This window comes from Equus asinus, chromosome 7, assembly GCF_041296235.1.
Source record: "Equus asinus isolate D_3611 breed Donkey chromosome 7, EquAss-T2T_v2, whole genome shotgun sequence".
NCBI classification, from domain to species: Eukaryota; Metazoa; Chordata; class Mammalia; order Perissodactyla; family Equidae; genus Equus; species Equus asinus.
Window position 1 is genome coordinate 64,077,140 of NC_091796.1, and position 15,083 is coordinate 64,092,222.

At 40.6% G+C, this 15,083-nt stretch overlaps 1 protein-coding gene across 2 annotated transcripts in view; it reads right to left on the bottom strand.

Annotated features, from left to right (window-relative positions):
- ERO1A (endoplasmic reticulum oxidoreductase 1 alpha) overlaps positions 1 to 14,119 on the bottom strand; it is a 52,413-nt gene extending 38,294 nt beyond the window's left edge. For both annotated transcript variants that reach the window (XM_070513639.1, XM_044773595.2), the window contains exons 1-4: positions 13,891 to 14,119; positions 5,844 to 5,963; positions 5,030 to 5,113; positions 308 to 346 (exon numbers count right to left, since the gene is read on the bottom strand). In XM_070513639.1, the coding sequence (XP_070369740.1) occupies positions 308 to 346; positions 5,030 to 5,113; positions 5,844 to 5,963; positions 13,891 to 14,004 (357 nt within the window). In that variant the 5' untranslated portion in view covers positions 14,005 to 14,119. The remainder of the gene's footprint in view (positions 1 to 307; positions 347 to 5,029; positions 5,114 to 5,843; positions 5,964 to 13,890) is intronic.
- Positions 14,120 to 15,083: the final 964 nt, after the last annotated feature.

A 15,083-nucleotide genomic window follows, 5' to 3' on the forward strand; every position in this document is an offset into this window, starting at 1 on the left:
TGAGTTTGGCTTTAAAATAATGGGGAGAATGAAGTGGGAGGTACAGATATAACCAGACTGACCATACACTGATAACTGCTGGAGCTGCGTAATTTTTTTCTCTACTTTTATTTCTCTTTCATGCTTTCTATAATAAAAGATTGAACAAAAGAAAAAAACAAAGAGTGAGAGACAGTGAGTACAAGTAACTCTCAAGGAGCTGCACTGTAAAGGGAAGCAGCGAAGTGGCGTAGCAGCTGGCAGAGGACACGACTTTGTCAAGTTTCTTGTTAAGATATTAGACACATTAATAAGTATATGTACATACCTTGTAGCTCACAGATTTAATTCCATCAGGAACTTCATCCTGAAAAAGAAAAAAATGCTTTATATGACATTTATTCTATATTCTGAAAAAAAAAAAATTGTTTTCCCTCCCTAAAGCCCCAGCATCTAGTTGTGTATTCTAGTTCTAAGTCCTCCTAGTTCTTCTATGTGCACCGCCACCACAGCATGGCTACTGACGGACGAGCGGTGTGCTTCCACAGCCTGGAACCGAACCCGGGCTGCTGAGGCAGAGCGTACCGAACTTTAAGCATTAGGCCATCAGGGCTGGCTCTGAAAAAATATTTTAAATTTCTCTGATATATGAGAAGAATTCATAAAACAAATTATTGAAATTAACAGATTATTTTTAAACTGAGGATACTTAGGCAGTTTTTATATTCTTTCTTAAAAGTAAACAAAAAATTCAACAAATTATTCCACAGATTGCTGATCATACATTGTATTACAGCATGGAAATGTAAAAATAGTTACTTAGCTATTACTCCTTCTGAGGCTCAAATTGTCCCATGTTTGGCCACGAGGGGACCCACTAAGGGCTGCCTTGATGTTTGCACCTCTGCCCTTTTGCTATCACCCCAGAAATCTTCAGGAGCACTTTTCGTTCTCTGTTACGACAAGATACTCCAGGCTCATCTTGTATATTTCTTGTTCCACTCTTGGAATCAACCATTTTTATGGAGCCCTAATTCATTTCAGAGGAAAATGGTACTGGTTTTTAGCCATGTGTTGACCACTTACTAACTACAGGACCTATTTGCCTATCCTCAAAGTGATGCTGTGAGTAGAGACAATCATGTAATTGCAGGGCCCTCTTCCAATGCTAAGTATATTCCTGAAACAGATTACACCTGCCCAAAGGGAAGGACCCACACAGAGACCATCACTTTATGTACCCTCCCAGACTTTGAACTAGGTCAATGTATATTCATTTTCTATGGCCAGATATTTAGATGGTTTCTAATTTTTTCATATAATAAACCATGCCAAATTTATAGACTAATTTCAGCAGAACTGACATCATTACGATATTCAGTACTCCTTTATGGTCATCAGTGAACATCTGTCCAATTATTTTAGTAAGAGAAACTCCTGGTAGAATTGCTAAGTCAAAGAATATGTACCTTTTTAATTTTTTTGATACATTTGCTGAATTGATCTCCAAAAAGACTTACGACCAGAGTGCTCATTTCTTATTCCCAGACTAACACTGGATATTGTTATTCTTTTTCACATAGGCCAATTAATAATGGAGGTGAAAGAACATTGTTTTGAATCATTGCAAAGGAAAGAAATAATTGGTCTTTCAGCTTATAGAGTCCAGCCTCTGGGGCAGACCATCTGCCTCATTCAAATACTCCCTGGAGTCAGGATGCAAATAAAGGATATGGATTTTAAAGCACCAAGTATGAGGAAGAGAATTTCAATTTATTTCTTCTATTTCCTGCTGGGTCCCAGGGTATTAACTGAACTGAGTCTAAAAATGAACTAAAAAAGGAAATCAAAGTGTTGACAAAAAGGAAACTGGTCTTGGTTCCTTGTTTAGCAAAAAGGGTATTAACAAACCAGAAGATCATCTGAAGTAATGAGTTAATTGTTTAACCTTGTACATATATTAGGTTAAGAAGGATGACTGTTTTGGTGATAATTGCGCTGTGTTCATGAATTAACGTCCTTTTTCTCAGATGCATACTGAAGTGAGATGTCAACAGTGAGATGTCAAGATATCAGTAATGTACAATATAAACGCGAGCTATGAACGCTCATTATTTAGGCTGAAGCACATATTTCAAAGTATTTTAATCACTATTTGTTTCTGACAGACTTCCCTATTTAGGAACAATCAGAATTGAGCCAGGATTGTCCCAAGAGGAATGTAAACGGTTCGCTCCTTCACTGTCACTTGGAGTGGAGTTTCTCCGTGTCTTCCTCCCCTGCTCTCCCTTCCCTTCTGCTTCCACTGTGTAGACCTTCAGTGTATCTCTATTATTGGGCTACCACACTTGTGTTGGAATGACCACTTAGTGTTTCTCTCCCCTACTAAACCATAGGCTCCTCCAGATAAACACTCATCTTATGTGCCCAGGTCCTGGCACAGAGCAGGCCCTCAAAAAATATTCATTATTGAACCAAATTACATTTGATTGCTAAGTGATATTTCTTTACCAGTCTCTTCTCCATCTCCTCATCTTCCACTTCCCCATCTCCACAATATTTCCAGTTATCTTCCTAAATCTTGGGTCTAATCATGCTGCCTCTGCTACATATGAAGAACATTTCTGGGGCCAGCTCCGTGGCCGAGTGGTTAAGTTCACACGCTCCGCTGTGGCGACCCAGGGTTCGGATCCTGGGCGCGGACATGGCACCGTTCGTCAGGCCACGTTGAGGCGGTGTCCCACATCCCACAACTAGAAGGACATGCAACTAAGATATACAACTGTGTATGGGGGGGTGGGGGGGGGGGAGATAAAGCAGAAAGAAAAAAAAAAGATTGGCAACAGTTGTTAGCCCAGGTGCCAATCTTTGAAGAAGAACATTTCTATACATATGAAGAAGATTTTTAAGTGGAAAAACATCTTCCAATTATCTTTTAAGCCTTCTCTCCATCATAAAACCAGTTCAAGAAAAAAACAAAGTACCGGCATGAAAGGCACCCTGCTCCACTTCTGCAGAAGCTGAAATAACCAGATTCTGTCTCAGTTTCTCGGTACAATTGCTAACTTTTACCTGATTCTTTTTTAGTATATCTATGAGTTCAAGTCAAACATCTATGTTTTAGCATTTCTTAAATGCTAAAATTGGTTGTTTTCTCTAGGATTTACAATAAAATAAATCTCATCCATCAGTCTGTCACCCTGGGAGTCCATAAGCTATTACTTTATGCTAAACAACCGTCAGGCTTTCTATCCCCTCCCATCTTCTTCTCAAGATGGCACCCCTTCATCCTATACTTCACTAACAATAATCAGAAATAATTGCTATTTCAAGATGAGATTCAAATTGGCAGTAATTGTAAAATTATTTACTTGTTCTGACTAATGTTAATAATAGCCCATGCAATTAAACAGTCCAATTAAACGCTTGTATTAAGTACCATATTTTTAGCATGCTTAATAAGTCACATAAATAAGTTATTGGTAAACTTGAATTTCTCCAACTGATTTTTTCCTTATTACTAAATATAAATGCAAGAACTTATGAAATAAAACGAAACATTTAAATTGGTAATATCACTTTAATGATATGCTCATGCTTTAATCATAGTAAGATGTTTCACAAGTTAATCCTTGAATTTTCAAAAAGCTGTGTTTATGAGGATTAATATAACTAAAAACATGATTCTCATTCATCTAACGAAAAAAAAACCATAAATAATATTTTACATTTGCCTAATTCCCCATGCTAGATAGGTCTATACAGCAATATTTACATGTATAAAAATAAACTGCTCCAAACTACACTACCACTTCACACTCATTAGTATGGCTATTATCCAAAAAATAGAAAATAGCAAGTATTAGTGAAGATGTGGAGAAATTGGAACCCTTGTGCACTGCTGGTGGGAATGTAAAATGGTGCAGCCACTATGGAAGACAGCACTGTGTTCCTCAAAAAGTTAAACACAGAATTACTAAATGATGCAGCAATTCTACTTCTGGGTATACACTCAAAAGAACTGAAAGTAGGGAGCCAGATATTTGCACACCCACATTTACAGAGGCATTACCCACAATCACCAAAAGGTGGAAACAACCCAAAAGTCAATCAACAGGTGAATGTATAAACAGAATGTGGTATTCACGTACAGTAGAATATTATTCAGCCTTAAAAAGGAATAAACTTCTAATACATGCTGCAATATGGATAAACCCTGAAAACATTATGCCATGTTAAATAAGCCAGATACCAAAGGACAAATACTGCAATGCTTCCCCTTATATTAGGTACCTAGAGTAGTCAGACTCAGAGTGTAGAACACTGGTTACCAGGGGCTAGAGGGAGGGGGGATAAGGAGTTATTATTTAATGAGCTGGAGTTTCAGTCTGGGAAGACAAAAAGTTCTGGAGATGGATGGCAGTGATGGTAACACAACAGTGTGAATGTACTGAATGCCAGTGAACTGCACACTTAAAAATGGTTGAAGTGATAAACTTTACGTCATATATATTTTGTCACAATAAAAAAAGACAAAATATATACTTTTAAAAGGAAAAAAAGACTTTAGTGAAAAGTTTAAAATTCTCTGCTTTCAGAGTAAAACACTTCAAATTTTAAAGCTCTGAGTATTTCTAAGTAAAACCAGGTGTTTTATCCAACTCCTCCCCACCCAAGGAAATCCAAGGAAAATAATACACCCACAAAAAAGGCAAGAGATTTTGTTTATACCTTGATCAATTTCACTTTATTATACTGTAAACATAACTTTGGATAAGATGTAAGAAGAAAAACAAATATCAAGCAAAAAGAACTATTAATCTCACTAATAAGTCCAAGGATTATATTAACCACAGAATTTAAATTCTATTATTAGGAAGGCAGAATAATTCAAAATAGGTTTTATATTTCTAAGTTTAATATGTAAATCTTAAACATTATATTTAATCTAAGGATTGAAATATTGGTTGAATTATATTGGCCCCTCTTAAAAAGTTACAATTATTTGAAAAAAGATGTAACAGTTCTTAAATGTATACATGGTTCTTACCGATTGACAAGGCTTGACAGCACAGTCTCTTCTTCCGCACTGGCTGATGTCATTCCAGAAAGGACACGGCCTTTTCAGGTTTACCTGTAAGATGATAACAGAAAAAGTTATAAAAATAAGAATCTCAAGATTATAATTATGACACTATATGCTGCTCAAGTTATCAACTGCAATTCTTCTATTTCTTACACTTACTAGTTGTCAAGTTCTAGTAATTGCATAAATGTGTAGCTGGTATAAGTAAATTGGTAGATTGGTTAGAAAGACACAGACTGCTGCTAAACAGATGCTGCAGAGATGGCAACTAGGAGCCAAAGCAGCTCACAGCATCAATGCTCAATTAATACTCTTTTTAAGCAAATAACAGTCAGACAATTGTGAAATCAGACTGTAACTACACACTCCAATGATCAAGTTTTCTAAATTCTTTCAGTAAATATCTCAAGATAAAATATCACAAGTGACTTGATAAAAAAATATAGGTCAGAATAAAGTCTTGCCTCTTCTGAAAAATATTTAATTATTTTGATTAATTGGAGTCAATCTGATGTTTTAGAAAATTATAAACTCACAATTTTGATAATAATATAATAGTTTCTGTTCTAACTTCAATTTAACCAACTGGTTTCTAACTCTAGAGCACAAAACTCATTTATTAAAAGTATCCAATGAGTGGTTTCAAAACCACATGGTTCACTCTTGCAAATGGAATTTTAAATAACAGCCACAATTTTGAAGCTTGGTAATCCCTAAGAAAATGTATTATCCATTAAACTTTAAGTATTCATATACAAAAAGTTAAAAATAAAAATACCTTGTAATATCTAAAGTAGTCGCTTTCAAGAAGATTTTGTAGTCTTGGGAAAAGCCTGTAGTTATTAAATCTATCAATGGTTTCAACATCACAGGTACAATCATCCAAGTAACCACTAACCTGTTACAAAGAAAATGAAATATTAAATCAGAATGTCTTAGAACAACAGGGTTCTTCTTGCTCACATGGGTACGACGAACCCTTATCCTCCCTCCTCTCCATAATTTTCTGAGATAGGGTATGACAATAACCTAGAAGAATGCAGTGGATACCTTTTGTAGGGTGTACTGAGCTCATAATGACGCACACGCGGACACGCACACATGCATGCATGCAAAGAGATGGTCCCCTGCAGCCAGTGTGTAACCCTGCCCTCCAGGCCTGACCAGGGGTGGGCATCTGACCCAAACCAGGTCATGGTGCATTCTCCAGGAACCTGGAATTGACACCAAGAGGGAGAGATGTCTCTCCTTGTGGCTAGACCAGTAAACTCAGACCATACTCCACCCTGTGAATTGAGGAATACATGAGCCAGTTAGCAGACAGGAAAGATTTTAAAAGATACATAGAGAAGCAGAGAAAGGAGAAAGACAATAGACGCTACCTGGGTTCCCTGGGGTTTTCCAGCCCCACTTCCACCCTTCTTTCCCAAAGCCCAGGTGCATCCACATCCTTGGCTTTCCTGAGGTTCTATATTCTTATAATTCAATTGTCTCTGTCTTCCTTTTATTTTAGTTTCCAACAGGATGTGTACGCCAGAGACAAGCTTGGTGAATGTATAAAAAAGAAGTGATACTAAATTTATAAGAGAAACAATAATTTATTATAAGGATCTAACAACCCTCATATATTGGGCCATGACAATTTTTGCAAGTTTGAAATGGTGCTTAGAAATTACTTATCATTAGCAACACTAAGGTAGCAAATCAACCAAAAAGTCAATCTTGATCTTCAAATGCTTAAAACTGATAATAATTATTATAATCAGACTATGTTATCAGATGTGAAACTAAAATTCTTAGATGTTTATTTGGGGTTAGGCAAACATCTAACAGAATTAATTAAACATTGCTTTAAGTAAGTAACAAATACATCATGATTTAAGAAAAGTAACTAGAAAAAATTTGTTAAATATACAGCATGCTGCAGAAAACAGATCCTTATCATACTTTCGTCTGGATATTTGCGTTATAAACTGCTTGGGATTATATTTTAGGGAGACACTGCCAACAAAAAAATAATTTAAAAATCTACTGGTAAGAAAGTAAATAAACAATACTGTAATGAAATACTGTGTTTAGGTCTTCCCTTTGGTATATGTAAAATCCTACACTTCCTTTTAATTTTAAAACATCACAAAACACTAATGGAAATTTTTCAGTTAAAAGATAAAACTTTGGATGATGACAGCAATATTCAAGAGCTAAGATTTTGTACCAATTTCCCTGGTCTTATTTGTTTTGGACTAACTAATAATTCAGTTTCTAGAAATCTGATCTACAAATTTTGTCACTGTAATAACTATTTTCATTTTATATGCAAATTTATCCTTGTTTCTTGCTAAAAGTCCTCTGCGTACACAATAATATTAGAGGCCTAATTTCGAATACCAACAGAAGTGCTTCTAAAACAGATGATTTGATTTTTCAACCCTCTTTCTTTTGAGCCTCAAAAGCAGAACTTCTAAGGACATCAAATAGCTACTGTTTCTCCCTTTGGACGCAAATTATTACACAAAGAGTAACAGGCACAGACTGCAGAGGTCAAAGGGACACATGGAAAGTAGAGACCTTAAGTCACAAAATGAAACAAACATGGAAAAAACAAGAGGAATAGTTTGAAGCAATCCATTTTTCCCCCACAAGGAATTCATTTTTTAGGTAAAAATCTATCTTCAAGACTTGGCTCACTGGGGCCAGCCCAGTGGCCGAGTGGTTAAGTTCATATGCTCCACTTTGGTGGCCTGGGGTTTCACTGGTTTGGATCCTGGGCGCGGGCATGGCACTGCTCACCAGGCCATGCTGAAGCAGCGACCCACACAGCACAACCAGAAGGACCTACAACTATGTACTGGGGGGCCTTGGGGAGAAGAAGAAGAAGAAAAAAGAAGATTGGCAACAGATGTTAGCTCAGGTGCCAATCTTTAAAAAAAAAAAAAGACTTGGTTCAGGCCCTCTTTGGGGAAACTGCCCCTTGGGTACCACTCACCACCTGCTGAGTTACCTGTCTCTCCCATGACCCTTCACATATTCCTACATAAGAATTACCTCACTGAATTGAATTTATCTATTTCACTCCCACCCACTAGAGTTTAAAATCCTTAAAAGCAAAATCATGTTTGTTCATCTCTGTATTTCTAGTACTTAGCACTGTACTTCTAGAAAGCACACAGTAAATGCTTAATAATTATCTGTGGAACGGGTGGGTGAATGAATGAATGAATGCTGTCCATTGTCACTCTCATTCACTGGAGACCAGCACTGCACTGTCTAATTATAACTAGGTACCACCCATCACCTATGGTGGTTCTCAGTGCCCCAGACCACATAAGCACAAGTGGCAGGAATGCATCACAGAGCAAGGAAGGCAAGCAGCAAAGGTGAACCGCCCTTTGCACGCTCCAGTCTACCAACCGATATCCTAATTACAAGGGAAGCTATAACAAGCCCCAAACCAGAAAGGAATGAAAGATGCCTCCAAAACTGTGGCGGCTTACAGCCCAGAGACCTCAGGGGAGAGAGGGCGGGACAGTGGCAGATTTAAAAACCATGTGCCCCTTACCTTAGAAACTGAGTAGGAGGTATTCCCAACTACAACAACGGGTAGCAGGGCAACTAAGAAGGAAGAGCAGGGTGGCAGGAGTTTCAATAGATGGAAAGAGATCAGCAAAGGAGCGATAGGAAGATACCTGGAAATCCAAGCCATCTGACCATTCAGATACACCTGCCAACAGGCAGCAGAACCTAATCCCGAGCAGGAAGTCTGCCAGGTTTGATGCCAGGCCCAGTTCTAGAAAGTAGAGAACCAGGGATATCACCAGAATAGAGTCTCAGGAAATAGACCCAGGGCAGAATCTTGGAAACAAAGTAACGTCCTATTACCTAAAGTAAGACCAAAAGATGTGTGGATCAGTAACAAGGAGGACTTGATGCTGTGCTTCAGAATGTGCTAAGGCTGCTTAAAGACCTACTGTGCCATCTCCCAAAGGGAAACTGAACACAGGGTCTCCCACAGGAATCTGAATTTTTTTTAAATGCACCACCCCCGCCACCCCCCACACCACAGTCACTGATACAAGGTAAAATGTGAAGCTGGCTGCTCCAGGCTTCAGGTGACACTCAGCCTTGGGTAGGGGGCAAAAATACGTGGCAATTAAAGGCCTTAGTTGAGGGATAGTAGATAGAAGGCCCAAGGTAGGCCTGACTCATAACATCACCACTTTAAACTCCTAGTGGAAAGCCTCTGAAGCCTTCTATTGCAACTCCCAAGCAACACAGAGATCCCCACCCATATACCTTCAGGAGGAGGCAGCGAGTAACAGTGGTGAGTAATGCAGGCCTTGGAGTCAGACCTTCCAGAGTTGACTTCCATCTCTGCTGCTTACTAATTGTAGACCTCACCCACATTTTTTAACCTCTCTAGGACTCAGTTTCCCATCCAAACACAAAACAAATAATAATAGTTCTCATCTCAAAGAGTTGATATCAAGACAAAACGGCATCCAGTAAATGCCCAGTAAATATCTCACTATGATTACCCTACCGCTGCTTAAATGCTTCCAGTGAAAGGGATCTCACTATGCCCCAAAGCAATCCACAACCATTTTTTTTTTAATGAATAAGAAAAAAACGGCCAAGTTTGCACTTAAAATTTTTCTAAAAATTTTACATCGGTAGCCCCAAGGGAACATAGAACTAGGTAACCAAAAGTGACCAGAGGTGGGAGGCTCAATTACTCTCTCCATTGACTCTGACTGGTCAGGACCAAATACCCAAATACAAAAGGCAAAAGCAGAGGAAACAATGCTGGCCTGCTTGTTCACCATTCTCCGGTTAGAGGGACCCTTTAGCTTGCAGTGAAAGACAAAACAAAAAACTCTCTAAGTGGTTTCCTTGTGTCCCAACAACTTCTAGTCCTAAGACAGATTGTCATTTTCTTCCAAAGGACCGTAAGAACATATTCCTTAGACTTGTATAAAATATGATTTAAAAGTGCTCAAAGTGTGCTTTATTTGCCAGAGAACTTTAGTGGTATTTAATTTTATTGTGTTCTGTGACCATAAAAAAGAACATGAAAAGTATTCATTCATTGACAGAGTAGACTGGAACAACTCTGTTCATGGAAGCATAGAAACACCAAAGATTCTAGACCGGTGGCAGGCATCATTGTAAAGAGATGGAATGCTAAGAGCTATTTCTGCTTTAAAGTCTTGGTCTTGCTAGAACTTTACGTTGTTGTTAAATGACCCAAACTATGACAACCAGTGTGAAACATGCTTCATTCCACACGCTTTGCTCAGAAAAGTCTGGAATGTAGCAAGCACTCCAAGTTGACGGACATCTCACCAGTACAACCTGTTTCAAAGATCCCTCTGACTTAAGGTTTAATTCTGGGCTTATTTCCATCCACCACCCGACATATTATCAAGTGTCTCTTCCGTGGCCCAGGCACTCTGACTAACAAACAAAAGCTATTTTTCAAGTTGACCTAAAGAGGACACCAACAGGTAAATCTGCTAAAACATGTATGCAGAGCACATCTACAAGGCACTCCAAGCACACAGTGATCCATGCTTGGGGCAGCCTTTGCGGGTCACGCGCACTGCGCCCCTCCACTGGCCTGACAGAGCTTCACTGCCCTCAAGCAAGTGGAGCTGAGTGGCATCAGCACAAATCACAGCAAGGTTAATAAAATACTTTGAGTATATAAAAGTTTACAAATTCGTTTTTAACTAATTTAAATGAAAAAAGATGTCCATACTGCCTCCATATCTGAGCTTCAATATCTCTTCTGAGGCTATTTCTTTAAAATGTATCCAGGGAGTCCATGTATTGGGACTAAAGTTCTGTTGCATTCATTCTCTCTAATGATACAATAGGGCAATAACTGTCAAAAAGAAATAAGAAACTCAGAAAAGTCATCATTTAGTTCAAGCCCATATCTACTACAACAACTACTATTTGGGTTTAAATAAAGGAATTGTTTACACAAACTATACATGTGTTAAGCTTCATAGGCTTGTATACCAAAAGGAAAAAAAGCTAATTTTCTGTACAAAAAAATTTTAATAGGATAAAATGGAGGGGGGAGGTCATACATAAGGAAGATTTACAAGTCCCAGGCAATTGATAACTTATTTTGAGCAGCTAACACTGAAGCACTGTTATCAAGAGAATTTACAACATTCAGTAAAAATGGTTCTAGTAGGATCTGATGTCAACTAACATATGTATAACCGACTAAGTTTCAAGATTCATTTGGAGTTGTGACCCGATCTGAAAGACGGAGTCCAGAAAAATGTGCAAATGGCTTGCTAACAGAATGATTAACAGAATATACTCCTGGTAGCATAGTGTTCACATCTTGTATTGTAATTTCCATAATACATAAGCACAATTGCGTGCCAGGGTCAGTATTCTGGAGGGTCAAGAATTGGGACTAATTTTTTATTTTTTAATTCATTTTTTGACCTCTCAAAACTGTTCACAGTAGGCCTCAATAAATGCTTGTTGGATTTAATCTGATTATTTGTAGAGCTTTGAACACTTTACTTCAGTGACTTTCTAAGGTGGAATAACTAACCCATGCTGCTCTGGCTCAAATCAGAGCTGATATTCTGTTAACTAAACCCCTACTACAAGCCAGGCACCCATGCAACAGGGTGACCAGGGAGATAGCGTTGGTAACTCAGGGCAGAGCGGGACGAGAGATGGGCAACAGGAAGTGAGAAAAGGGACACACTATGAACAAAACAGAATCAACAGGGTTCCGCAGCTTAATGGATACTGCAAACAGAACCACAGAAGACTTTAACTTGCATTTCCAAACTTCAGATGAAAATTTAGTTTCTAGCAATATTTACTAACTTGTTTTTTTAAATGCTTAGGATCCTCGCCTCTCCCCAAGCCCCAAAGAACATGATTTACTAAACTGTAAGCTCTTCAGGGCAGGGATCACGCCATATGTATTCCAAACATTCAGATCAATGTACAGTGTTTATAAATGTTTGTTGAATGAATAATTTGCACCACTCATCTCCCCTTATCTGTTCTTTCTCCATTTTTTTCTTTTATCTCTCTCTCCTTCTATTTTTGTGTGCAATCTATATGCTTGTCTCCATTTTTCTCTTCATGTCTATTCATCGCTGTCCCCTCTCCCCTCTTCACTTACTCCCACCCCTTCCATTACTGACCATAATATAACTAAAATATACTTTTTTTCCATTTATTGAATTAGAATTGATGGTCTCTGTTCTTAAGTTTAAGTAGATCATTTTAAATTTCCGTTAAAATTGTTTTTTATTATGTGACCCTCAATTTATTTTTAAAAGTTGACTCTGAAAAGAAAAACAGATACCACTCTTGTTCTAAAAGGAAAACAAGGAGGACTAAGAAACTTTTGTGTTGGGGGAGAATTTAAATCTTGAAAATATTATGAAAGGGGAAAAAAGCTTAAACACTAATCAAAAGAAAAAGAAAATAAACGTAAAAAACTAAAAGCTCTCCAATTTTAATCAGATATCTAAAAAGGTCATTTGGGGAAAAAAGTCAAAGTTGAAAAGCTCAATAGGTACTTTTATATCATTATCCAAATCTCTAGAACGTAGTTAAAATGTTACATTGGACATCTTCTCTCAATACCTTATTTTAAAGGTATTTATTTCTACTTTACTTATTTTTTAGATGTTTGAACTTTGTGTTACCGTATATTTGTAATCAGAAGAAAAATGACCCTTGTTCCTTTTAAGTCCTTGATTGCATGCTGTTTGCAACCACTGAAGGAAAAGGAGCTTTTCAAACTCTTAGCTGTAAAGCAGCAATTTCCTTTCAACTCCCTTACACGTTCCCGGATAACACCTCAGCTCCCAAAACCCTCAGCAAAATAAGGAAATCCAAGAATCTAAAACAGTGAAAGCGATCAATCTTCTTCTCATAATAAAGTGTTCCTTTCCTCTGTGAAAGAGTATCATTCCCCCTACACACACAAAATGTTATTTCTGATAATATACAGTAAAATCCACTTAAAAGGAACAATTCGGATGCCCACCCGCCATTTTGTATCAAACGTAATTTTTATCAACAGAAGCCAACCAAAAGGTGAGTAATAATATTAAAATACGAGATACTGTAGATCCAGAAACCTGTAAGTTTCTTCGAATTTTTTGCTCAAGGAACCCACATCTCGTACTAGCAGAAGGAAATGATCATAGCAAACTTGGACTCGTGCCCTGAGGACTAAGGACCATCCTCCCAATTCAGACCAGTTGTATGGGTGTCAGGGTCAGAGAATCTCACCACATTCAAGAAAAAGAGAGGACACACAGAGCGAGGAGACACAGGGCAGCGGAGGCCCCAAAGACAGCAGGCAGTTAGGCTTAGACACAAGAAGGTCACACGAAGCCACTACGTTGCCTGACAAGAGCTCTGAGAGCAGCCCGCCGACCAAAGGGTGTCCCGGCCAGAGAGGCTGGCAAAGGCACCCAGCAAAGCACAGCACACAGAGTTCCAGGTCCAGTGAGACGTTATAAAAACCCAGGTTCTGCGAAAATAACAAATACTGAGTGTGCATGCACACTGTGCACACCCTCCCCGGGCAGGAGAGACCCAGAAAAGTGTACAGATGAACCGGGCACCAACCTGCAGCGCGCGCCCACGCCTCCCGCCTGAGCCGGAGAGCCGGGGGGCGCGCCCAGGTCCCGGCGGCGCTGGGAGACCGGCCCCCGCCCGCCGGGGAGCGGCTGCTCAGGCGCCCCTTCCGGGCGGGTGCAGACGCGAAAGGGCCCCCGCCGCCCGGCCCGGCCCGGCCCGCACGTCGCGCACGGCCTCACCTGGCAGAAGCACCTCTGCGCCGCCGACTCCGCGGGCTGCCGCCCGCCCTGGCCCGAGCCGAGCAGCCACACGGCGCCCAAGACGCCGACCAGGAGGCCCCAGCGGCGGCCCATAGCCGCTCCGGCCGCTCGTCGCCCCGCGCCTCCGAGACCCCGACACCGGCGCCGGCCGCGCGCCCGCAGATGAAGCCCGCGCGGCCCGGCCCCGGCGCCCCGCCCCGCGCCGCACCGCCCCCTCGCCCGCCCTCGGCGGGGCCTGCGGACGTGCCAAGGCGCCCGCGCCGGCCGCCGGGGCCTCGCGCCGGCCTCCTTCCCGGGCGGGCGCTGACGCACCGAGCCGCTTCCCGCCTCGGCCCCGCCTGCCGCCGCGCCCTGCCGCCGCCCCCGCGCGGGAGCCGGGGCCTGCGGACTCCGGGGCGAGAGCGGAAGCCGGGGGCTCGGGCCTCCCGCTGGCCCCGCCCCCCGCCGCTCCGGCCAATCCCCCGGCGCCTCAGGGCGAGGGAGGCGACCCGCGCGGCTACGCGGACGCGGTGTCCCGGCGGTCCTACAGCTGAAGGCACCTTAGGGAGCGTCTAGACCAGGGCTGCTATGTGGGTTAGATAATCTAGTAGTCATCAAAAGAGCCAAAGAAACAGGTGCAGTTCACTTTCACCCAGTATGTGCAAAATACTTCAAAATAGACTCTACTAAACTGTTCACTAAATATTTTACGTTCTAAATTTTGAAATCTGGTGAGTATTTTATACGAACTAGCCACACTTCATAGTCAAATGTGGCGAATGGCTGCTGTAGGGGCGGCGCAGGTGGAGACACCGTCTCGTTTTCTAGGAGGAAACAGGCTGGAGAGGTGAGATGTCGTGAGCAAAGAATGGGAGCTGGGTAGTGACAGAGCCTGGTCCTCCGTTTCCCAGTCATGGGACTAGTCTATCAGCTTTTTTTTATTTTTTGAGAGAAATTACAAGGTGAAACTAGAAAGCTTTACAACGTTTTACACATTGAAGTTCAACTATTTCAAATTATCTTTTTTGGGGGAGGGAGCAGGGAGGGTAAATCTTCCTTTTAAAAAGCCATCATTTAATGAAGTAGCTCAGGACATGGTAGGCCCAAAATAAGTTTTACTCCTATTTTCTAGCTGAGAAAACTAGTCGTAGAAAGTTTATATACGTTATTCAAAATCACATGGTATGGTAGAG